The sequence below is a fragment of the Rhincodon typus genome, chromosome 5 (assembly GCF_021869965.1).
Source record: "Rhincodon typus isolate 14 chromosome 5, sRhiTyp1.1, whole genome shotgun sequence".
Classification (NCBI taxonomy): domain Eukaryota; kingdom Metazoa; phylum Chordata; class Chondrichthyes; order Orectolobiformes; family Rhincodontidae; genus Rhincodon; species Rhincodon typus.
Window position 1 is genome coordinate 31100494 of NC_063336.1, and position 25001 is coordinate 31125494.

Below are 25001 nucleotides of genomic sequence, written 5' to 3' on the forward strand. Positions count from 1 at the left end.
TGGACGAGTTGGACCAAAGGGTCTGTTTCCATGCTGTACATCTCTATGACTCTATATAGCTCATGCAATGAATTCCTTTGTAAGTCTTCGAGGGAAACTGAAAATAAAGAATGTCAGGTTGAGTATAATACTACAACTTGTCTTTACAAAGCACTTTTAAAACATAAACCGAAGCAGAAAAAAAGTCTCAAATTCAATTGTTTCCTTTTCAAACCACAATCACAAAGAGTACCTTCTATTGCACTGACATTTTCCAAATGCTGAACAATATTGTGAATAAATAGCTGTTTGGTAGAACAAAAGTTGAATAATGCTGAAAAAAAAAGCTTTTCTTCTTGCACTCATCAGGACAATTCACAACAAATAACACTGCAAAACAAAAACCTTTATACTGAATGAGAAGATGTGTAGTGACTGGTTGGCAGGTGGCAGAAGGGCAAGATAAAAAGCTTTAACAAAATGTGTATTTTTGTTTCAGCAATGTTTGTACCGTACAGCTAGGTCAAATTATTGATAGTTGACCACTATGGGCCTCCACACATTAATCGTTGTGTTAGCTCTGCCATTAACCAAAACAACTATTTAAATTAAGATGCTTTCATTCCATCAGTCTGGGCCCAATTGAAACGGAGGTCCTGCACTGATAGAGCAGTCTGCTCACACAGTGTGCCACCAACTGCATGTCATAGAATCACAGAATCCCGACAGTGTGGAAACAGGCCATTCGGCCCAACAAGTCCACACCGCCCCCCCCGAACAGCATCCCACCCAGACCCATTCCCCTATCCCTGCATTTCCCATGTCTAACCCAGCTAACCTAAACATCCCTGGGCACTATGGGCATTTTAGCATGGCCAATCCACCTACCCTGCACATCTTTGGACTGTGGGAGGAAACCCATGCAGACATGGGGAGAATATGCAAACTCCACACAGATAGTCGCCCGAAGCTAGAATCGAACCCGGGTCCCTGCCGCTGTGACACAGCAGTGCTAACTACTGAGCCACCGTGCCACCCCATAACTATCTCACCGCCCTATGTGTTATATGATTTCCAAACATTTAACTGTTCTGAAATTTGTTAGTAATTGAATCTTTCACAGTTGTACGTGTATATTGTAGAACACACCAAGTACGATTTCAGGGTAGGGCTGGAAAAAGAATGCGGCGGCATAGGCGATGCTAAAATCCTTGAGGGATGAGGTAAGATTGGACAACATTCTCTTTTCCCATTCTGCCCTTCAAACCCACAACATTCTCCTGATTTTTTTAAAATTAGTTGCAAAGCAAACTGTTACCAGCGTCACTTATATTGAAACATACTGTAATTAATCTATAACAAATCAATATTTATAGAAATAAGTCTGTGTGTGTTTTCCACAGCCATCGGGAAAAGAAAAGGCTGTAGTTAGAATAATACAATTTCAATGACAGTTGAGCCTGATGTTTACACAGAAATATACAAAGCAAGAATGGAAGGCTCTAATGCGATTGGACATTGACCTGACCATCTAATATATATTGTATTTGATATTCATAACAACAACTGAATAACTGTCTTCTGTCATTTGATAGAAACATACTGATTTGACCAAACTCAGACAGACAAGAAGCTAGGTGGACCAGTCCACCCCACAGTTGACTGTACTAGCTGTTGTGAAGTCCACAACAGAGGCCATTCTGCTTCACCAGTTGAATGGAAAGCACAGACATGTATTGCCTCATAGTAGTGACAGATTATCCTTACTGAGATCAGGCTGGGAAAACATTGACGCGGCAGGAATGTAAATGAGGCTTTTTTAAAAAAAACTCATTCATGAGTTATGAGCATCATTGCCAAGGTCACTATTGAATACCCATCCATAACTATCTCACCATCCCAGGCAGGAGGTAGTCAGCAACTGCCTTGAACTCTTGCAATCCAGCTGATGGAAGGACACCCACAGTGCTGTTAGGGAGGGAGCTCCAAAATTTTGATCCAGTGACAGTGAAAGAATAGCCATATAATTTCCCCTCAGGATGGTGTGTGACTTGGAGGGGAACTTGCAGGTGCCAGTGTTTCGAGGCATCTGCCATCCATGTCCCTCTGGGTTGTGGAGGTCATGCTTTGAAAGGTGCTGCTGAAAGAGCCTTGGTACATTGACGCTGTAGATGTTCTACATTTTATACTTCTACAATTGTGTGTCGGTGGTGGAGGGAGTGAACATTTAAGGTGGTAGATCAGTGCCAATCAAGTTGACTGCTTTTTCCTGAGCTTCTCACGTCTGGAGCTGCAATCATCCAGGCAACTAAAGATTATTCCATCACATTTCAGGTTGTTCCTTGTAGATGACGGACAGGCTTTGATGACTCAGAAATTGCATTACTTGCTACACAATTCTCAGCCTCTGACCTGCTCTTGGAGCATTGTTGCAAAAAAGTGCTTTATAATTCATACTGCTTGGAGGACTTAAGTTTTCAAGGATATGGAAAAGGGATTTATTTTGAGTTTTGTTGAAACACCTGGAGTTGCTTCTTTGAAAGAGGTCATTATAAGTTCACTGTGGATATTGGCCTTTCTTTAAAAAAGGTTTCCTGTAAATCACGTAACCAGTAATAACTACTTGCTTTGCTATAGCTTGCTTTTGCAGCTGCTTTGAACAGTGCCTTGCTTGGAGAGGGTCTCTGTGGAAATTTTTCTTTTTATTTTCAGGAAAATTAATTGTTCTGTTCCATTCATGTTTGGACCATGGCAGTAATAGCAGAATCCAAACTGGTATCAACAGTCTTTGTTGAGCAGGTGCCACTCTATACAATGGTATATGACACCTTCTATTAATTTGTTGTTGATTGAGAGTATACTGATGCAAAATTAATTGGCTGGATTAGACTAAAATTATTATGTTAGTAGTGATATGCTCATGGCTTAGCAACTCACTGGCTTATGTAGCTAAGCCATCACAGACGATAGCAACGTAATGCAAAACTAACATCCGAGTTACTATATCTACTGCATTCAACAGCAACTTCAACAGACATTTACTTAGTAGTTACCACTGTTGTAATCTTTATATTGATATTTATTGAAAGGAAGCCTAATGGTGAAAAATATGAATCAGTTACTCCAATATAATCTTTCAATTTGTGAAATAGACTTTGTTAATTTAGTGATAAAACCATAATGACCACAGGCGCGCGCGCACACACACACACACACACACACACACACAATGAAAAAGCAAAGTGATTAGTGATTGCCATTTCTGAACAAATTGCAAAACACTGGTGTCCATTTTAAATGGTTGGTTTTAAAAGCCAAAAGGCATGAAAGCACACCTATAACTAAGCAGTGAGTTTTCTATGTAACTGAGAAACCTGTCATTTTCCAAACATTAAATGTAAATGATTTTAATTTCTGATTTTGGTTATGGCATTTAGATATTGAAATATTTTAATTTATTCTTATTCCACTCACCTAGCTAGTTACATAATTAATGAACTGTCCAACATTTAGAATCAAAACGTTAACTTGCAGCATTCAACATACAAAATTAACACATTTTTGTTTTATTTAAGTTTGATGTTATTTTGATGGTGAGGGTATTTTTGTGCTAACTATGGTTACTGATCCAGAGACCAGAAAATGAATAGGATTCTATTCAAAGCATTAAGGGCAGACGGTGGCTCAGTGCTTAGCACTGCTGCCTCACAGCACCAGGAACCCGGGTTCAATTGCACCCTTCAGAGACTGTCTGCGTGCAGCTTGCACGTTCTTCCCATGTCTGCATGGATTACGCTGGGTGCTCTGATTTCATCCCACATCCAAAACATACAGGTTATGTAGATTAGCCATGGTAAATGTGGGCTTACAGGGATAGAGTAGGGAACTGGGTTTGGGTAGGATAATCTCCAGAGGATCAATGCGGAATTCAACGGGTCAAATGACCTTTTTTTCTGCACTGTAGGGATTTTACGATATTGTAAGTGTTAGTATCAAGTACTCTCATTCTATTCATACTGCAACCTAAATGCAAGGGGCATGCTCTACCCTTCTTATTCTGTCCCCATAATATACTTTGTCAAACTTCCAGAACAGCATCCCTCAGACGATCAGTGAGGCACTTCCACTTTTCATTAACATCCTGTAACTTTTGAATAAATTGGGGCGACATAAAAATACTAATACTGAAGTAGAAACAGCAATGTTCTCATTTGTAAGCAAGTTAGACAAAAATGACAAAATGTGAACAAGGATATAAGAGGTAGTTAGGTAAAAACATATTGTTGTTACATTTCTTGTAACTCTAAACAGAGTTATATCATTAAAATAGAATACCTTTTCCCTCTCACAACTTCCATGATCAACTGATAGCAATATGAACTAACAGCGCAACAATGTGTTAAATTTAGGACCAACAGGTTTCAGTAGACTTTAAGAACCAAGCAAAATGAATGATCAACAGTGAGCAACTGCCAAAGCAGCCCCATATTTTTCAGAACAGTGTTAAGGCAGAGATAGGAGGCTTGCACTTTCTTTCTAGTTCGTATAGCCCATAGGTCATAACAGTTTCTGATGTGGCCTATTTGCATGCCTTCTCTAAATTAAATTTTAATAAAAAATATCCATCAACCAGATTTCTTCAGTAGACTCAAAATTATTGGTTTATTGTGAACAAAACTTATTCAGTGACATTATGAAATTGTTTAATACACTTAAGCTGTAATAAGAAAATATAAATGTTCATCCCCTAAATAAACACACACGAATAGGCACTCTCACAAACAAGTAAAAGGGGAAATATAGATTTTTTTCTCTGCAGAGATTCACCTTAGAAGGAAAAAATACTTTTGACTATAAGTCTTAGTTCTCAAAAGCAAAAAAATGAATAAGCCGTGGAATGCTCAGAGGGATGCTAGTCTGACATTCTGTCTTACAAAAATGGACATCGCCAAACACAAGATGGAGGCTCTGGGATCTTTGACAACACCACTTCCTCAGGGGATTCTTCAGGACATTCTTCAAGAGGACAATCAGTGTTTAAGACAAGGCCAGGGCGTCAGGTACAACACTGGACACGCAACAAAAGGTTCATCAGACAGAGGACAGCTGAGCTGGGTAGCTCTTTGCTTTGCCCAAGTTGGGCACTAACAGAAAAATACAACTAATCTCCAAAATGGAAGTTGCAACCTGAGAGTTGTAAACCCAGGCAGGGTGTGTGTATTAAACAGGCAGTTATCATGAAATATGTAACTTTCAAGAAACGTATAGCTAAACATTCACAGACATCTTATAAAAAAAAAGTCCAGGTAACCATAATCTTTCAAACTCAATCTCAATAATTCTTAATTTTGAAATTTTCACAACAGGAGAGATTCCATTCAATGATAACTAATTATTAAAAGTTATTTAATCTTTGGAAACATGTTGGAAAAGTTTCCACTGCAAAATGTTATTGTAGTATTTGAAGTTCTTTTCCTCCCACATACCTCATGTTTGAAGATGGACTTTGGAAAACGTGGGAGGTTATTAACTGCTCCAAACTACTGATCTCAATCACCAACTATGGGCTTTAGTACAGTGATTCCCCAACATTTCAGGATCAAAGCACACTTCACTGAGACAAGCAGTTCCTTGCACACGCACTAGGCTTGCACATGTGCAGTCTATAGGGGTGCCTGATGTCAGCAGATACTGCCTTCAACATGAGATACAGATCGTCTGGAGTAGGTCAAAAGATGGATGCGACCTCAAAGCTCAGGCAACATGCCACTGCTTCCTGAACATTTCATGGCACATATCTCACCTTGACAGGTCACACCAGTTCAAAATCACTCTCTCTCCATTTAGATTCCTGTAGGAGAGGAGAATAGTATTGTCTGCCCCACAAAGAGTCTCCACAAGAATGTGGTTCCTCTGCAATCCCAGTCTAATTGGATGACATTGCGCTGGACAAGATGTCATCACATGGTAAAGCATTATTATAACAGAATTGGTAGTTACTTTTTTCTCCTTGGTGGGACTGATGGGTTAGAATTATTGATTTAAGATCTCCCAGAGTGCTTTCTTTGGCCACCGGAACACTGAAGCCGACTATGGCAGACTCCCAACAATTCCAGAAGGATTGGCAACCCAACCCTCTGGGTACCAACTTTAGGTGTTACTATTTAAGACCTCTCCTCAAATTCCAATAAAAATGAAGCAACTGGAAGAAAGCAGTCAATTTGCTCATTTATGTTCCACTAGCTCATTTGCATTGAGCATAATTTAAGGGAGGTTCCAGGTCATGATTCCACATCAAATGTATCTTTGCTAAGAAAAAGAGGAGGAAAACAGCAACTATAACACAGTGTGGAGCTGGAGGAACATACCAGGTCAGTCAGCATCAGAGGAATCATCAGCATCATTTTCTGAAGAAGGGTCCCAACCCGAAATGTCAGCTTTCCTGTTCCTCTGATGCTGCCTGGGCTGCTGTGTTCCTCCAGCTCCACACTGTGTTATCTCAGACTCCAGCATCGGCAGTTCTTACTATCACTGAGGAAAACAGCAACTTCAGTAATTGTTTGAATTCACTTCCTCTCAGGATCACAATCGTTACTTGTAAACTAAAACTGGTGCATATGAATCCAGCGGACAATGAGGTAATGAAAGGCATCACCAGAATCACTCAACTCATGAAGCTTTCACAGATCCTTGGTAGTACTTCCTTTATTCTTTTGTGAGATGTGGGTGGCTCTGTTTTTCTTCCCACTCCTAATTGCCCAAGAACTGAAGGGTTTGCGAGACTATTTTCAGAGTGCAGATAACAGTCAGCCACATCACCATGGGTCTGGAGTCACATGTAGATCAGATCGAGGAAGGAGAGCAGATTCCCTTCCTTCAAAGACATTAATGAACCAGCGAGATTTTACTATAATTGATGACAGTTGTCATGGTTACTAGTTTTTGTTTATCATTCATGGGATGTCAGCATCACTGGCTAGGCCAGCATTTATTACCCATCCTCAATTACCCAGAGAGCAACGGGTCTGGAGTCACATGCAGGCCTGACCAGGTAAGGGTAGTAGATTTCCTTCCCTAAAGCACAGTGAACCAGAGGAGTTCCAGGTTTACTAATCAAATTCAAATTTCACCAGTGGCCGAGAAAAGATTGTCCCTAAAGCATTAGCCTGGGCTTCTCAATTACTGGTTCAGTGACATTACCTGAATGCCACCATTTCACCCTAAAATTAAAATCAGAGTTAACATAATTTTACAAGAATTTCTCACCAGTTTTTTTGAAAAATCATAAAATTTAACTCAACTACTCAAATATCACCACTGGCATATCATACAAACAGCCCAATCTACACATCCAGTTATGATGCCTCTCAGTGGACACCCAGAATGTTGAAAACAGGAGAAAATTCAGAATATTAACTCACTCTCACTAATCTCCAAGATAAATAATGTGAGCTCCTTTCTGCAGGAAAAAACCTTAACATAATTGCTCTAGACTGGATCCATCAAACTGACATGTACAGGACTTCACACAAGAAATCAGACAAACAAGTGCAGCAAAAATAGTGGATAATACCAAGTAACTTTGCAGGTAAATCCAAAAACAGATGGTTCTAAGTTACTTAATTGCTGCCCCTTGATGTAAATGGCTAAGTAATCCATGTATCTTCTGCAGCAGATTGTCAAACAAATGGAGTCTCAAAGCTGACAGATGCTCCATAGGTTAGGAAATAAGCTGCATCGCTGGACCAGTTACGTACTAACAACGTAAGCAACAAGTGATAGACAAGGCACGGCAATTGCATGACCAACAGATCAGATCTAAACTCAGCAGGCTTGCGACATCTGGTTGTGAATAGCAGTCGACAATTAAACAATTTTCTAGAGGAAGTGGCTGCACAAATATCCCCATCTTCAGTGAAAGGAAAAAAGAAACTGCGGATGCTAGAGACCTGAAATGCTGGAGAAACTCAGGAGGTCTGGCAGCATCTGTGCAGAGAAAACAGTGAACAATTCAAGTCAAGTGATCCTTCTTCTAGTATCCATCAAAGTGCTTTTTAAAGGTTGTGTGGTTACTCGCCTCAACTAACCTCCCAGGCAGTGCATTCCAGATACCCACCAACCCCTGCAAATCCCCTCCAAACCTCCTGCTTTTCATCTTAAAGTTATGCCCCCCTGTTATTGACTCCTTAGTTGTTCAGCTGCTTTCTATTCATCCCGTCCATGCCCCTCAATCTTACACACCTCTATCTGGATTCCCCCAGCCTTCTTTCCTCCAAATAAAACAACCCAAGCTTATCCAGCTTCTCTTCCTAGCTAAACTGCTCCATCGCAGGTAACATCCTGGTGAATCTCCTTTTGCCAGTGCAAGCACATCTTTCCTATAGCATGGTAACCAAAACCACACACACTACTCCAGGTGTAGTGTAACCAAAGTTTTGTACAGCTCCAAGATAACCTCCCTGCTATTATAATTTATGCATCGACTGATAAAGGCAAGCATCCTGTATGTCTTCTTAACTACACTATTAACCTGTCCTGCCACCTTCAGGGATCTGTGGATCATGCCAAGATCCCCCTGTTGCTCTGAGTTTCCTAGTGTCCTGGCCATTCATAGCGTACTCCCTTGTCTTGTTACTTCACCCAAAGTGCATGACCTCTCATTTATCAGGATTAAATTCCACCTGCCACTCATGTGCCCATCTGACCAATCCACTTACGTCCTGCTGTAACCTAAGACCACCCTCCTCACTGTCAACCATCCTATCACTCCTTGTGTAATCAGCAAACTTATTTATCATCACTCACTTGCCCACACACATTCTCATCATTTATGAACATCACAAACAGGAAGGGACCCAGCATTGATTCCTGTCGAATGCCACTCAACACTGGCCTTCAGTCACACAAACAGCCATCTACCACCACCCTCTTTCTCCTGCCACTAAGCTGACTTTGGATCCAACTTACCAAATTAATCTGAATCCCATGAACGTTTTCCTTCTTTATCAGTTTCCCATGTTGGACTTTGCCAAAGGCCTTGCTACAATCCATATAAACTATGTCAACTGCCCTACCCTCACCTACACACCTGATCACCTCCTTGAAAAATTCAAAGTCATTAGTCATGGTCTCCCTCTGACAAAACTACACTGACTATCCCTGATCAAACCTTCCCTCTCTAAATGGAGATTAATTTTCTCCTTCACTATTTTCTCCAATAGTTTCCCAACCACTGATGTGAGGCTCAATGGTCTATAGTTCCATGGTCTCTGTCACCCTTCCTGTCAAGTGGAGCCAAGTTTACTGTCTTCCAGTCTTCTGGCACCTCGCCTGTGGCCAGAGACAATTTTAAAAATTGGGTCAAGGCCCCTATTATTTCCTCCCTTGTCTCTGACTACAACCTGGGATACAACTCATACCTAAGATAACCACTTAGCCTCACATGAGCCCTTTCCCTATATCCCCGTTGTTTTATTTTTCCCTCCTGCAGGTATTCACCTACTTCCTTTCGAAAACTTCTATTCGTTGAATCTGTTTCTGCCACCCTATCAGGCTGTACATTCTAAATCTGAACCATGCATGGAGTGAAAGTGCATTTCCTCACGTGACATTCAGTTCTTCTGCCAGTCATTCAGCTATGGGAAAGTAGCTCTTTATTTATCGTACCTGAGCATGTCATGACTTTTAACACGTCGTCCAAATCTCCTCACAGCCTTCTCTGATCTGAGGAGAACAATCTTGGCTTCTCCAGGCTATCCACATATCCATTAATCCTCAGGCTTGGAACCACTGTCGTAAATCTCTTTCGTGCCCTTTCCAAGGCGGTCACTAAGATTTTTCATCAAACGTATTTCCCAGAATTGCTCACAATATTTTAGGTGGGGCTGGACACATTTTAATTAGGTTTAGCCTAATCTTGTCGCTTTTGAAGTCTTTGCTTCTATTTGTAAAGCCCTGGACCCAACATGTTTTAAATGTTCTAGTGTCCTGACACTTACACATAAACCTCCCTTGGTCTCTATGTTCTTGCACAACATTTAATTTTCTACCATTTAACATCTGTTGTTATCTCTACACATGCCCAGTGCACCATCATATATGGAGTTTCAAATTTATTTTGATTCCATTTTATACACATGACTTTAATATCATCATCAGCAAAGTTGACTGGACCCAGAATAAGACACAATTGAACTTATTTATAGAGTCATAGAGTTATTCAGCACAGAAAAAAGACTCTGCTCCAACTCATCAGCGCCAACTAGATATCCTAAACTGACCTAGTCCCATTTGCCAGCATTTGGCCCACAGCTTTCTAAATCCTTTCTAATAGTGTACCCATCCAGATGCCTTTTAAATGTTGTCATTTTACCCACATCCACCACTGCACCATTCAAGCTCCACATTCACTCTACAGACTACCAATACAACTAGAATGTGTATTGCAAATTTCTAAGTGCACAATAGAGTGAGAAAAACATTCACGATTTTGCTCCATTTATCATAGAATCCCCACAGTGTGGAAGCAGGCTATTCTGCCCATCAGGTCCACACCAACCCTCTAGAGAGGATCCCACTAGACCCACTCTTGCTACCCTATCTCTGTAACCCTACATTTCCCATGGCTAATTCACCTACCTGCACATCCGTGGACACTTATGGTCAATTTAGCATAGTCAATCGACCTAACCTGCATATCTTTGGGCTGTGGGAGGAAACCAGAGCACCCGGATGAAACCCACATAGACACAGGGAGAATATACAAACACTACACAGACAGTCACCCAAGGCTGGAATCAAACCCATGTCCCTGGCTCTGTGAGGCAGCAGTGCTAACCACTGAAACCCTGTGCAGCCCTATCCCTCTGAACTAATTACAAAGATACCAGTCAAGGATTGATTTCACAATTCGGTAAGAATCAGCTTAAACCTTTTAATTTAAAGTCTATTTTTTGTAGATTAAGTTTACATCAGCATTATTTCTAGTTTAATTTACAAATTCATAACCATTGCTTGCCTCCATTACTCCATACAGAACACGTTTTATTGACTCCACTTTTTTGCCAATATGAGCAGAAATAAATAGAGGGAAAAACTGTTGTATTTTTTATAAGCATTATCCTCGGTATCTGGGTGTCACTGGCAAAGTAAGTATTCATTAACTTTGAGCTAGTGATGGCTTTCCTTCTTGAGCAGCTGCATCTTATAGAGAAGGTAAGCTCACTTTCCAAGACAGTGTTCCAGGGTTTCAAACCAACAGCAATGATGGGACAGCATATGTTCAGGAGGTGAGTCACACATGGCAGGACACAGCCTTTCAGCTGCTCTATTACTCACTGTTTATTAATCGTCCTTTCCACTCATGCTGGGCTACATCATTGTTGAGAATGGGGATAACCATAGAGCTCTCTCTCCTCCCATTGCTCAACTGTGTAATGTAACTTATAACTGGATGCTTCAGAATTGCTGAGCTTTGGTCTGATCTGTCTTTGTAGGCAGATTCACTTTTGTCTACAGCATATTGCTTCTATTTTTCAGAATGCATGTAATTCTGGACAGGATTTCATTTTCAAGTACATCTAGGGCCACTCCTAGCATATGTCTCTACATGTCTTATTGATTAAGGGTCTGTCATCTGATTTGATAGCGATCAGAGAAATGAAGATTATAACGACTACCAGGTTAAAGATTGCAATGGGCTGCAATTCTCCTACTGTTGATATATTATGAACGCCCAGTTGTGAGGTGCTGCCTCAGTTCAGAACCTCTCAATACAATAGTGAACCACAACACAGTTTATGGCATCCTTAATGCAAAATCAGACTTGGCCAATGACTATACTGATACTGCCATTGATAGTTATTCTTCCCACTTCTGCCACAGGTCCAATCTGTTAGTTACACATTATATGTATTATTACATGTATATAAAAGAAAAACATTTGGCCTCACTCAATCATGCTGGAGTTTATGCTCCACCAGACCTTCCACCCAGTATTCCACACCTATCATTGTAAGACTCTAATCCCTTCTTCGTCATTTGTTTGCCTTGCTTCCCTTTAAATGCACCAATACTATATGCGTCAGCCACCTTGCGATGGTGAGTTTCACATTCTTACCACTTTTTGACTAAAGAAGTTGCTTCAGAATTGTCTACTGGAGTTTTTGGTGACCATCCAGTTTACATTGATGCCTTTTTCTCATGCTCTTCCCACACTGGAAACATTCTACTTGTATCCACTCCTTCCAAAACTTACATAATTTTAAGGACGGTCACCACACAACTTTGTCTTTTCTAGAGAAGAAGCCTAGCTTGAGGCAAAAACTGACAAATGTATACCCATGAATATAATTCTGCTAAATTTTCTCTCCATTCTCTCCAATACCTCGATATCCTTCTAATAATTTTAAATTGCGGAAAACATTGTGCGCAATACCGACTCTTGCGGAAAAGAGTTTCAAACCTTCTTGAATATATATCCTTTACTCTCTGTTCCTGCTTTCAAACTTAAAACCAGTTTGCAATCGATTCTGCCACTGGTCCCCCAATTCCACATTCTCTGACCAAATTCACTGATGTATTACAGAACCCCTAAACAAAAGTCTACTGACAAGTACATCTACTGCATTAATATTACATTCTCTCTCTGGAACCTCTTCAAAAATAAAAATCAGTAAGGCTGATCAAGGTAGAATTTCTATTTTGAAATTCATGCTATTATATTTGGACTTTCTAGATGTTCTTTTCTGTTCTTTCAGATGAATTGCATTATCCTTTCACTGATGTGAAACTATGAGCAATGTTAAGCTCTACTTCAAGACTCAGCTAGCTTGGTCACTGGTGGCATTGCCAAGCCATGTTTGGTGACAGACATAAAACTCCACACTGACAGCATTCTGTGCATCCCCTTGTTCCACTATGTCATTTAGACTTGCACATGTTAGCCTCTAGCTCTCTCCAAGTGGTGTAAAAAAAGTAAAGTTGCCATAGTCCCAGAGGACCACAGGGCTGCCCTCTCATTTGGTGGGGGAGCAAGAGGAATAGGGAGAGAACAAAAGGAAGTGAGTGAGAGCAAGACGGACAGAGCACGAGACAGACAGAGCCAGTGCGAGACGGACTGGATTGTGGGACGGTGGGAGCATGAGAGAGATCGTGAGAGTGAGACACACAACTGGTGATGAACTTGACCTGAGGACCACTATGCCTCAGGCAAGGGGCGAGTTTAAGAAAGCAGTACGTTCTTGACAACCTCAGCCGATGCAGAAACTAGACCCACACTATTGCCATCACTCTCCATCGCAAACCAGCCGTCCAGCCAATTGAGCTAATTGACATCCATTATTCAAAAAGGATGCAAGAGATAGACCAAATAATTATAGGTCGGTCAGACTGACCTCTGTGCCGGGCAAATTACTAGAATAAATATTGAGAGAGAATTAACTGTTAATCAGAAAGTCACAGATTAATCCCCAAACACATCCCCCATTAAAAGTCAGCATGGTTTTGTTAAGGAAATGGGTGTTTTCCGTCTCACGTTCACGCTGTCCATCTCATGCTCTGTCCTTCTTGCACTTGCTCGCTCTTCCTCTCGCTTGCTTCCTTTTGTTCTCTCCCTAACCCTCTCGCTCCCCTCCACCACCTCCCTCCCAATGTTTTCCTAACATGATTTATCGTTTTAGAAAGAAATAAGGATGAATGATGAGCATAGTCCAATGGATATTGGTTATCTACATGGATTTTATTAAGGTATTTGACAAGGTGCCACATGACAGATTGGTCAAAAAAATTAAAGCCCATGCAAGGAGAATGTCGTGAGTCGAATTCAAAATTGGGAATTGGTAGACAGATATTTTTGCAAATGGAAAGCAGTTTTCAATTGTGTTCCACAAAGCTCAGTGTTGGGTCTTTTGTTGTTTGTGGTGTATATTAATAATTTACACTTAAATGTGAGAGGTATGATTGAGAAATTTACAGACAGCACAAACATTGGCCAGCTAAACAATAGTAAAAATGATGGCTATTAACTGCAGAATGATACCAATGGTTTGATTGAGTGAAATGTTGTGCATTTGGGGAGGGATAAAGCAAGGGAATACACAACAAGCAGGAAATGACAGATGCTAAAGTGTATGGCCACAGGTCCCTGAAAGTAGCAGGGCAACCACTTAGATAAGATGGTAAAGAAGGTAAATGTGATGCGTTACTTCATTGGCGAAGTACTGAACACAAAAGTAGGGATGTGATGCTGGAACAACATAAGACACTAGATGGGCTACAGGTGGAGCCGTGTACGCTGCTCTGGTCACCACATTAGAAAGGGTGCAAAGAAGATTTAATATTGCCAGGGCTTGAAAACTAAGCATTGAAGAAAGATTGAATAGGCTCGAATTGTTTTCTTTAGAACAGAGGAGGCAGAGAGGTGATGTAATCATGGTACACAAATAAGACGCATGTTGATAAAGTGGACAGGGATGACCCGTTTCCCCAAGCAGCAGAGATTTGAGGTAAGCTGTAGAGGAACTAAAGGAGGCATAAAGGATGGTGGATGTCTGGAATTCATTCCTCAGATGGTGGTGAGGTGAAAGCCTTCAACTCAGTTAATTTGAAAGAAACCTGAAAATGCACCTAAAGCTATAAAGTGGGATTAGAATGGTTGGCTAGTTCATTTAGTCAGCGCAACCATGATGTGCTGAATGGTCTCCTTCTACACCATAACTCTTCAATGGTTCTTGTTTCTATGTCCAAATTATTTGTAGAAATGCAAAATAAAATTACTGCCATGTGCACAGACTCCTGTAAAATATCCTTATCCACGTCCAATATCTATTTTTTGCTATTCTTTGCTTTGTCTATTCAATTCATGTTGTTCAAGTCCATTTAAATACAAAATACATTTTCTTTTTACATAATATGGCATGGGTTCAAAAACCATGGAATAAATAGGGATGAGTCACAAAATTGATTCCTGGAATAAGAGCTTCTAGTTATGAAGTCTAGCTATGAAAATTTTGGGACTTTTTGTTGAAACAAAACAATTACACTGGAGAGTGGAGCAGATATTTTCAAATTATACTATTGTAGACAGTGAATGGTAGTTTCCAAATTGGTAAATTGATAACAAGGAGAGAAGAACTTAATACTGCTGAACAATAAGTAGGCAAATAACAAAGATTAAATAGAAAGTTCATAAAACATTGAATACTTTATCACAAACAGCTATCATGGCAATGTCTATAGCATTCAAAAGGAATATTTTTTTAAAGTAAAGAATAATACTGATATGGAAGAAAATGGCAAAGGAATGTGACTGGAAAGAATACATAATTCCAGTTGAAAAGTTAAACGCCAGCAGATGTGCAACGGACCAGTTGACTACCTACATTACTGTAGTTTCATAATGTTCTTCAAAGCTGTCCTTTGCTACACTCATTCTAAAAATGTAGCTACCAACCTTCAGGAATATGAAATCTTCCAGCAACAGATGGATCAGTAACTACAAGACACAGATTTAAGATAACTGGCAAAAGAACCAGAAGGTGATACGAGTTAAGAGAACTGCGTAGCAAGTTGTTATAATTTGGAATGCGCAACCTGAAAGGGTGGTAGAAGCAGCTTCAGTATTAACTTTCAAAAGGGAATTGAATAAATACTGTACTTGAAAAGGAAAAACTTGGAAGGTTTCCGAAAAAGCAAGGTAGTAGGACCAATCTGATAACCCTTTCACAGAGCTAGGACACACAACATATAAATGGCCTCTTACAGTGCTATATCATTCAATATGGCACTTTATTGTTCCACTGCACATTGAACATGTTTTCATGAAAAGTCGCAAAATGCTTCAGTAGCATTAGCATGTTATTGTGAGTCAGCTAGCTACTTTTCCATGCATAAGCAGAAATGCTCAAAGCTATGAAGTGTGAAAAATCCCAAGAAAATACAGTAGGAATACAATAAATTACTGCTGCCAATGTTACTGAGGTCCCTGGCATGTAACTGAGGAGTACAAATCAGTTACAATTTAATGCTCATCTTCAGCAACTTACAGTTCGGATTACAGTTTCTCTCTCTGTAATTTGAGTGATGACATTACTAATGGGAGTAGGTGGCATCGTGGTAATGTCACTAGTCTAGTAATCCAGAAGCCCAGGCTGATGGCTTGGGAACATAGATTCAAATCCCACCATGGCAGATGGCAAAGTTTGAATTTAATAAAAATCTAGAATCAAAATCTATGTATCTACTGATGATTGTCATAAAATCTTTGAAGGAAGGAAATGTGCCATCAGGCTCAGACATTGTGGTAACTTCTTAACTGCCATCTGAAACAGTTCAAGCAAACCACTCAGTCCAGGAGCACTTAGAGATGGGCACTAAATGCTGGCCTAGCCAGCTCTGCCCACGACACATGAATGAATAAAAACCTTTTAAATTCCTTTTGTTTTACTTTTCAAAACAAAACATCGATCATACTGGATTATAGCTGGACATAACAGCACATGAGAAACACATTGAATGCAGGCTAAACTACAAGTCAGATTCCCTAAGAGCATACTTGTCATCCAAGACTACATTCTACTTGTGATCGACTACAAATAACTAACTGGTAACAAGCCACAACCAACTTTTGTATTCTTTAGGATAAACACAAACACAAAAAAAAATTCAGAACCTTTGATAAATTTAGCCCTCACAATACTCTGTCATTTAGACCTGTAACAAGCACTCACTAAATTGGAATATTTTTGCATAAAGCACATATTCTCACAATACACAACTGCACTCTAATCCTTTGACAATGTAAAATAGAGCAGATTATGCAGCCAGAAAATGTCAGTGCTTGTTTACATGAAAATTATCTGCACCTACACAAATACTGAATGCAGAATTTTAATACAAATTATATAGATTGTTTTGATCACCCTAGTGATGATTACCCTAAAACCTTTTTATTTATTTTTCTCACCAAGCTGCTCACTCCTGTACCCTCTCCTACATTTTATGGATAGCTCCTTTAACAATCACTCAAGGGTTCATTCCTCATGTGCGAGTTTGTCAGCAACTGACTCAATCATAAGCAGCAGTATATCTACACCGATGCCCATGCAACTGCACCTCCAGCAGAGGGTGTCAACAGATCAGAAGGTGGAACCCTGACTGATTTAATACTTACATCTGAGGACTGCCGAAGTCAATTTGTGGTACTTACACAGAGTGAAATCACTGAACTCAGAACAGGTCTGGACCCAATTCTTAGGATTGGATTTTCGTGCCTCAGACTCTGTCAGAATGGAATCAGACTGGCAGGAATCATGGCAATCAGACCGAATTCCAGGATACCCATTGCCAAAAACTTTTTTAGTGGTGCAGTATAAAGGTATGGGTCGCCAGCCCACACAGGGTGCAATTTTGATGGAGCAAGGACAGCATCTGAGGTAACAAAGGTGTTGCTATCATGGGAGAACCCTAGTCTGGAATAGAAACTTTTCGATAAGTAAGTTTAAAAAGTGTTGCCAACTTCTTACACTGACAGCGAAAGGTTGCTTACTGTAGCAGTTGCTATTCAAGAAAAGACAACGTTTCATATGCTTAAAACTGGCATTGATACCAAGTAAGAGGAAAACAGGCCTACTGATGATGAGCCATCACACCAAACTGAGGAAAAGTAGGTATTTGGTGATGTTGTAAAGAGACTAGGTGTATTAACATATTGAAAATGAAGACTGGAAAGAGATTCAGTAGGTGACAGGTGGACTATTTGCTTGACAGAGAAAATGGAGTGAAAGGAGAGTACAAGAACCCACCTATATTCCATATTCCTCCAACAAGCCAAGATGAAACGCAGAAAAACCTGAAGGTTTGCTGGTATCACAGAGTATAGAGAAAGGTTAGCCAGGATCTTTGAGTAAGACAAATCAATTAATGTCACAGTCCCAACCAGGCTTGACAAAGTCAAAGATATTGTGAGAGTATAGTCAAACTAATGGAAATGGAAGCAGAAACAGAAAAAAAAAAGAGGAAAAACAACCTAGTTAGGTTCATTGAAAGTATGTGAGAAGGAGGAAGAAATAAGTTACTCTTTTCATTATTTATGGTTAAATGATGATATTTGTGTTAAATATATACTAATGTTAAGAAATACCCTTTTTATTAAAATACGCTTATGTAATCAGCCATGATCTCAGTAAATAGTGGAGCAAGATCAAGAAGTGAATGAAACCTCCCCTGATTCTTGTTCATTTGTTCTCTGTCTGTATCGATCATGTATATCTTTCGGTTGTGTTTGCAGTAAAAACAAGTGCACAAACCAATCTGTTAAATTTTCATGTATTTTTGATGTTGGTTATATCGTATGGTATTCTGGAACATAGGTACATGTATCATTGTATATGTTATTGTATCAGCTGTTTTTCAAGTCTTGAGGAAGCACATTGCAAGATCGAAGTGCTTTGCTGTATTGCCCTCTCTGTTGAGAAGGTGTAAATAAAGTTAGCTTGATAATGATTGCCCACAGCTGAGCATGTTAAATCAAGGTGGTGAAAGAGGAAAAAGGCAAAAAGAAATAAAAATCATATTTGGGCAATAGCCAATCCTACTTCAACAATTCCTCCCTCGTTTTCCATTTAAAGGTGTGTTAATCACCCACATTGAAGATTGTTAGAACAAATGGTTACAAAGGTTCCAATAAAAATAGGGGTTGAAAGAAACACCCAGCATGTTTGCATGAAGTAAATTCTACTTCTGCTTCAATATGATATGAAAGCTGTGTAGTACCCCAACATGCAGCGGCTAATGAGAACAGTTCACTGGCAAACAACTGACCTTCAAGTAGCACGGCACCTGTGGCTCTAACTACAAATTCAAAGCTTACCCCTCACTGCAATATTCCAGCTCTGACAGTTTGAAGCATTAATCTAGCTGACTATCTGAACACTTAACAGCACTATTAGTCTCCTAGTGAGCAAATGTTAAATTCAAGTCCTGTGAATATAATTTTTTATAAAGCATGTCTGCTTAGCAGCAAAATGTCAAGGCTCTTCTCAAGAAAACCTTGTATGTTTTACAGGCTGAATAAAATCTGAAGGTGTGGTTGGGATGACATGGCTTGATTACAGTCTCCTGGGCAGTTCTTGTTATTTGCTAATAAATTGCTCAGCTTCTACATTTCCATGATTTGTGCAACTAATTTCACCTTCAAGCTCAATGACACTTTTCCCCATAAATCCAAAGCAAATATCAAGTTATAGAGTAGCCAACGACCTTATAGCACTATATCTTAATTTGTCACTTTTTTTGTAAACACATTCATAAAATCATAATTTTTCAACATAATAATCCTTCATGAAGAACACTGGATGTTGGTTAACTCACTTGGCTAGATGGCTAGGGTGTGATTGAGAATCATGCCAATGGTGCAGTTCAAATCACATGTTGGCATTGCTAATTCATGGAGGCCCACCTCCTCAACTTGCCCCTGGTTTGCAGCATGGTGCTCCTCAAACTATACATAACCAATTGCTTCTCTCGAATGGTAAAAGGTGCCTCAGTATTTTGTGGACTATACTAATTACCCACAAAGACCGTACTAGGCGTTTCACTGCAAGCTTGGTAGAATGGCTTATCTACTTAGCAGCCATATACAGAAAGCCAAGTATTTATCTGGATTCCAAAACTGCAGAATGATTATATACATTTATTCACATAGGTATTTTTTCATTGTACAATAGAAAGAGTGACAAGTGAAATCTTATATTTTGTTGTTGCTCTTGTAGATTTTGGTTTTGTTTAGAAAAAAGCAGCAACATGTCCAGAGATAGATTTATGTCACTTTCTCTTTCTACACAGCATTTGACATAATTTAAACAAAGCAAAATTATGAAATAAAATGAGGTAAAAACAGATATTTATAGAGAATCTGTGCAGCTTTTCTATCTTTAGGTTATTTCAATTTTGTTACAGCTAAAGAACACTATCCACCAGCAAAGTACTCTTCCCAAAATAGAAGAAGTGGTAAAACAATATATCTCGTCACTAAGAGAATAACAAGAACTACAGATGCTGGAGTGAGAGACAACACAGTGTGGAGCTGGAGGAACACAGCAGGCCAGGCAGCATCAGAAGAGCAGGAAAGCTGATGCTTCGGGTCGGGATCTGAAGAAGGGTCTTGACCCAAAATGTCAACTTTTCTGCTCCTCTGATGCTGCCTGGCCTGCTGTGTTCCTCCAGCTCCACACTGTGCTATCTCCAACTCGACACTACCTCACTTTCTTTCCTTTCCAAATATTGGTCAGAAAGCTAACCAGGAGAAACAACTAAACGTTACAAAATTATATTCAAAACAAACTGATTTTTTGCTGCATGTTTGGCAGGATCATTTGACTTTTTTTCTGAAAAAAATATATTACATAGCACCAGTGTACAATTTTAAACAAATTTAGATTATGTAGTTTGCTCTGTAATAAACATTTGGGCTCATCTAACGATGAGGACAGTAATATTATTCAACATGCAAAATGTATCAAATAGCTAATAACTTTTGTGACCACATCAGCTTTAATAACATTTTCATTGTAATTTGTCATAGTGATTTAATCAATTGGATATGTGCCTTTTTTTTACACACTCTTGTCTAATTCTTTAAACTTCTGTTCAAATACTTGTCTACTGTATGCTTACAAGTTCATAAAACTCTTCAGAGATTTATTTAAATAATAGATTATTTATTATATATGGATTGTTATAGAATCATTTCTGAGAAACAAGAGTCTTTATTTATTTAAAACACGTCAATAATTGCATATTTTCGCCAGAACCAGCCTAACCTAAAGTAAATTCTATTCTAGATGAAATTTCTTTATCCGCAAGCCTGTCAAATGTATTTATAAATGATTATTACTAAAATGAATATTTTTCAATTTCATCTGTGATTTCTTTAGGCAACAATTTGCTAAAGTAAAAGAAGCACTGCAAAATCCTCCTAGCACAGAAGGAGGAACGAACAGTAAAACTCCAACAAGCAACCAGCAACTTTATTTAGAACTGCACAAGCAACGTATCTGAAAGCACTAACATAGACTGATTCAACTCTAAATCCTCATGGGTATTTCAGAAATATTACGCTTTACACGCATACAAAATAACTGCTAGAGGCAGTCACAACCAGTGTTTCATACTTTTAAATCAAACACAACAAAATGGTGCATTGCTGTTATCTATTTAAGGATGAATACCAATGCTCTTACTTGCTGTAACCCAATTTCCTTACATCAAATTATTTGTACTTCATATTTTTCAAAGAAGTGCATTGTGGAGCACAGTTGCCACTTCAAAAAAAAAACTTGTATCCCTATAGTGAACCTCAAGTGTAGTCAGATCTTAGAACACTCGACAGGGTAAAGGATGCCAAGCAAGAAGGGAAGAGAGGGGTTTAGGGGCACATGGCATCACAAATGAAAAGGTATTTTGAAAGCTACTGAAAAGAGAAGTTCAAGAAGATGTGGAATAGCAGCTAAAGGATTTACTGATGGCTGGGCAGTAATCGAATTTCACACAGTGGAGGATACATCGAGAATTACACAAGTTGCAGAAAAGGGTGAGAACTTGAACAGATTTGATGCACTGTGTTGATTACAGAGGAAGATATTTTAAAGTCAATTTTTTTGGAGCTCAAAGAGACAGCAGGTGATAGGAAGTGATATGGCTGTAACCCCAAACATGGTTGAGAACATGGACGCTAATTGTAACTTGGTTACCATAGTTTAAAGAGGATGGAACAAGAGATGACAAAAAAAAAGAGATCATTGAATAAATATATATTTTCAAAGTAATAAAAGCAAGATTTAACATTTCATAACCAAAGGGGGAAATGTAAGGTGCAGAGGGAGAAAAAAATTTAGAGGTCAAAGAAAGCAGTTTCAATATTAGGTCAGATTTCAGACAGAAAACAGAAATCAGGATCAAACTTGAAGGTCAATATTCCACACCTCTGATCTTAAGCTGAACTGACAGCTGGCAGTTTAAATAAAGTTAGAGATGGCCAGGTTTTCAGGAAGCTGAAAAGGATGACTCAAGCTTTGCCTGCATTTACGTGAATGAAGTTCATCACAAAGAATTGAAAACTAACAGAACATGAACTGATGGCCAGGGACCAGAAGGATAACTGTCCATTTAGAGAAACCTGATAAGGGTGAAGTCACATCATTCCTTTTTAAAGGTATTTACTTTCAATGTATGGGATCCATATGTCATTCATTGCCACTGCCAAATCTATACAGCAAAATAATATAGCAAACAAGGGGAAATTGGGTTATTTGAAAGACGAGAATGTGCAGACTTACAATTGGAAGGCAGGGAAATGACACAAGGTATATTGCTCATTCAGAGAGCCTGGACAAACACGGGAGGCCGAATGGACTTCTTCAGTGATGTAACCACTCTGATCCCAGGTGATGTCAGCCACAAGATTTCTTTCTGTTCTTCCTTCCCCAAAATATATAAATCAGCAAATATTTGCTTTCCACAAAATTTAAAACCGGTAATGTTACCGGACACCCACTAAGAATCTCATCAATAAATTGAATTATTGTGGCAGAGAATTATGAGAAACATCTCTTGGTGTTACAGCCTACAGCTAAAGTATGGGGAAAGAGTGTTGCAATGCATATTATTTTACAGGGAAATTTTAACCTTTCTGCTATTTGAAATAAAAACGTCAACCAATATTTAACTTCGCAATAGACAAGAAAAATATGTAAAACACTTCAAACAGAAGGTTAAAAGAAACTCACAGTAAATATTCTCCTCCCTGTTCGATCAAAAGTAACACAGTAAACAGATGATAGGTGCCCCAGAATTCGCTTATGCATCTTCATATGTAGATACACAGCTGTTGGAACAAGCTGACCGAGTCGAAAGCTCCCAGTAAGTTGTCGAGCCCGAATGGTATCCACTGCAAATCAGAAAAAGCACATTTATAGCCTGCAAACTATAAGAGATATTTCTTTTTGAAAAAGTGCATGTTGTGGAGCAGAAAAATAAAGCAATTATCATGATGCATTCTTTGACATTTATAATGGCTCCAGTCAAACATATGAAGTACACTCCAAAAAGTAAAGAAACCATTGCACTACTTACTAAAGGAAATGCACATCAAATAAAGCACAAGATTACAAGCTCTGTGTTTTAACTTTAGATTGAAGTTCCTACCATAAAACAAACCTTACACCACCGAGGTTAGAACTCATGTGGTCTCTTCAAGAACATCAAAATTTAGATTTTTATTTTAAATTTCAACAAAGTTATAGGTATAAAAGAATCAGTCAGAGATCAATGCTTACTCTTCAATCAGTTTATAAATATCCTGCAGCACTGCAACAGCAATCATTTCAGGGAAGGACAGATGTATTGCATATCATTATGGAAATGATCGTTTTGCAATTCAGCAAATTAAAAATATTACTGAAAACAATGATTGACGTGGTCTCATAACTTCATCGGTTTAACTCACAACTACATGACATTTGACCTGAATCAATTTTGAGTAACATGCAAATTTTGGCATCCTGTGAAGAACATAAATTACTAGCCTTGGTAGAATTATTTACAACAGTAATCTCCCCTGTATCCAGCATGCATGGGGACTGGGAGTGCCAGTTATCTGGATCTGCTGATTATAAGAAATATTAGTGGCAGCTGGGAGAACACTACTCGCCACTGCAACAAGATGCATGTGCATTTTAAAAATGAGTGACCAAGACCAGTCATAAATACCTAGCCATGATTGGTGATTCCTTCTTTATCAGTAAGGTAAATCTTGCATTATCTTTAATAAAGGCATCTAGTCCATTATTCCCTTCCAATTGCTAATGTAGTCAAGTCCTTATTATCCAAATTTCTCATGTAACCAGCATTCGAGATTCAAAAAGGGAATTTCAGGTGCTGGGAGTTGATAGTGGTGGCTTTACAGTATAGAGGAATATGAGGGGTGATAGGAAGGAGAAAAAGTCAACTGGAAAAGTTCAGTTAAAAGGGGAAGAAAAAAGTGTACAATTATAAGTATACAGCATATACAAGAACATAGTGAATTACTGAATTATAGAATTTGGTGATTGCAGCAGTCTAAAAGTTGTGTACTAAATATGCATTTAATGATATGGTTTTATCTAAATATTAGAAATTCAATTTCATTCAGTGTTTGTCTTCTATGATACATATCTGTACTTTGGAATGATCATTGTTAGTATTTCAAACATCTCATTAATAAAAGTGGAGTTTTCCCGTTATAGGATTTTTTTTCTTGTAAATGGAAGCCATGTAACCAGTGTCGACTGTCATGAAAACCCAACTGGTTCACTAATGTTCTTACCTGGTCTAGCCTACTCGTGATTCCAGTGCCATAGCAACGTGGTCAACACTTAAATTGTTTCATGAAGCAGTTTGGAATGGGCAATAAATGCTGACCTAGCCAGCAGCATAAATTAATATAAAGAGTTAATCTGTTTACATGTAATTTTATTTATAAATCACACATCAATTCCACATCGTACATTTCTGAGTGTCCTTATTTTTCCATTTGTGGTCACGATGAAGTTATACAAATCCTGAATTCTGTCAAAATATAGTTAAGAAGAACTGCAACTATTAGTGAAAAATAATTGTCAATTCCACCCCCTCCCCCACCAATCCCCACAAATTGCCCTCTCTTCTCCTCTTTGGAACATATCTGCTACACAAAATATAAAATAATACAACTTGTGGACGTTTGCAAACCATCAACATTGCACATTAGTCTTGAGACTCAGACAGTCAAAAGAATTAAGCAAATTTAATTCAATACAGATATGAATATAGAGGAATATATTTTGATCAATAACTGTTTATAAAAAGTCCCAATTTGAAAGTCCATTAGCAAAGGTAGGCAAGGGGAAAAAAATTGAGTGGAAGTTTTGTTTAAACTTATTCTTTCATGGGACATGGGAATTGCCACAATGCCAGCATTTGTTGTCCATCCCTAATTGTCCCTTGAA

The 25001-nt window shown here is 38.8% G+C and overlaps 1 protein-coding gene across 1 annotated transcript in view; it reads right to left on the minus strand.

Moving 5' to 3' along the window:
• Positions 1 to 25001, minus strand: part of LOC109928206 (pleckstrin homology domain interacting protein) — a 183896-nt gene that overhangs the window by 130362 nt on the left and 28533 nt on the right. The window contains exon 7 of the mRNA XM_048596719.1: positions 22764 to 22924. Coding sequence (XP_048452676.1) covers positions 22764 to 22924 — 161 coding nt within the window. The remainder of the gene's footprint in view (positions 1 to 22763; positions 22925 to 25001) is intronic.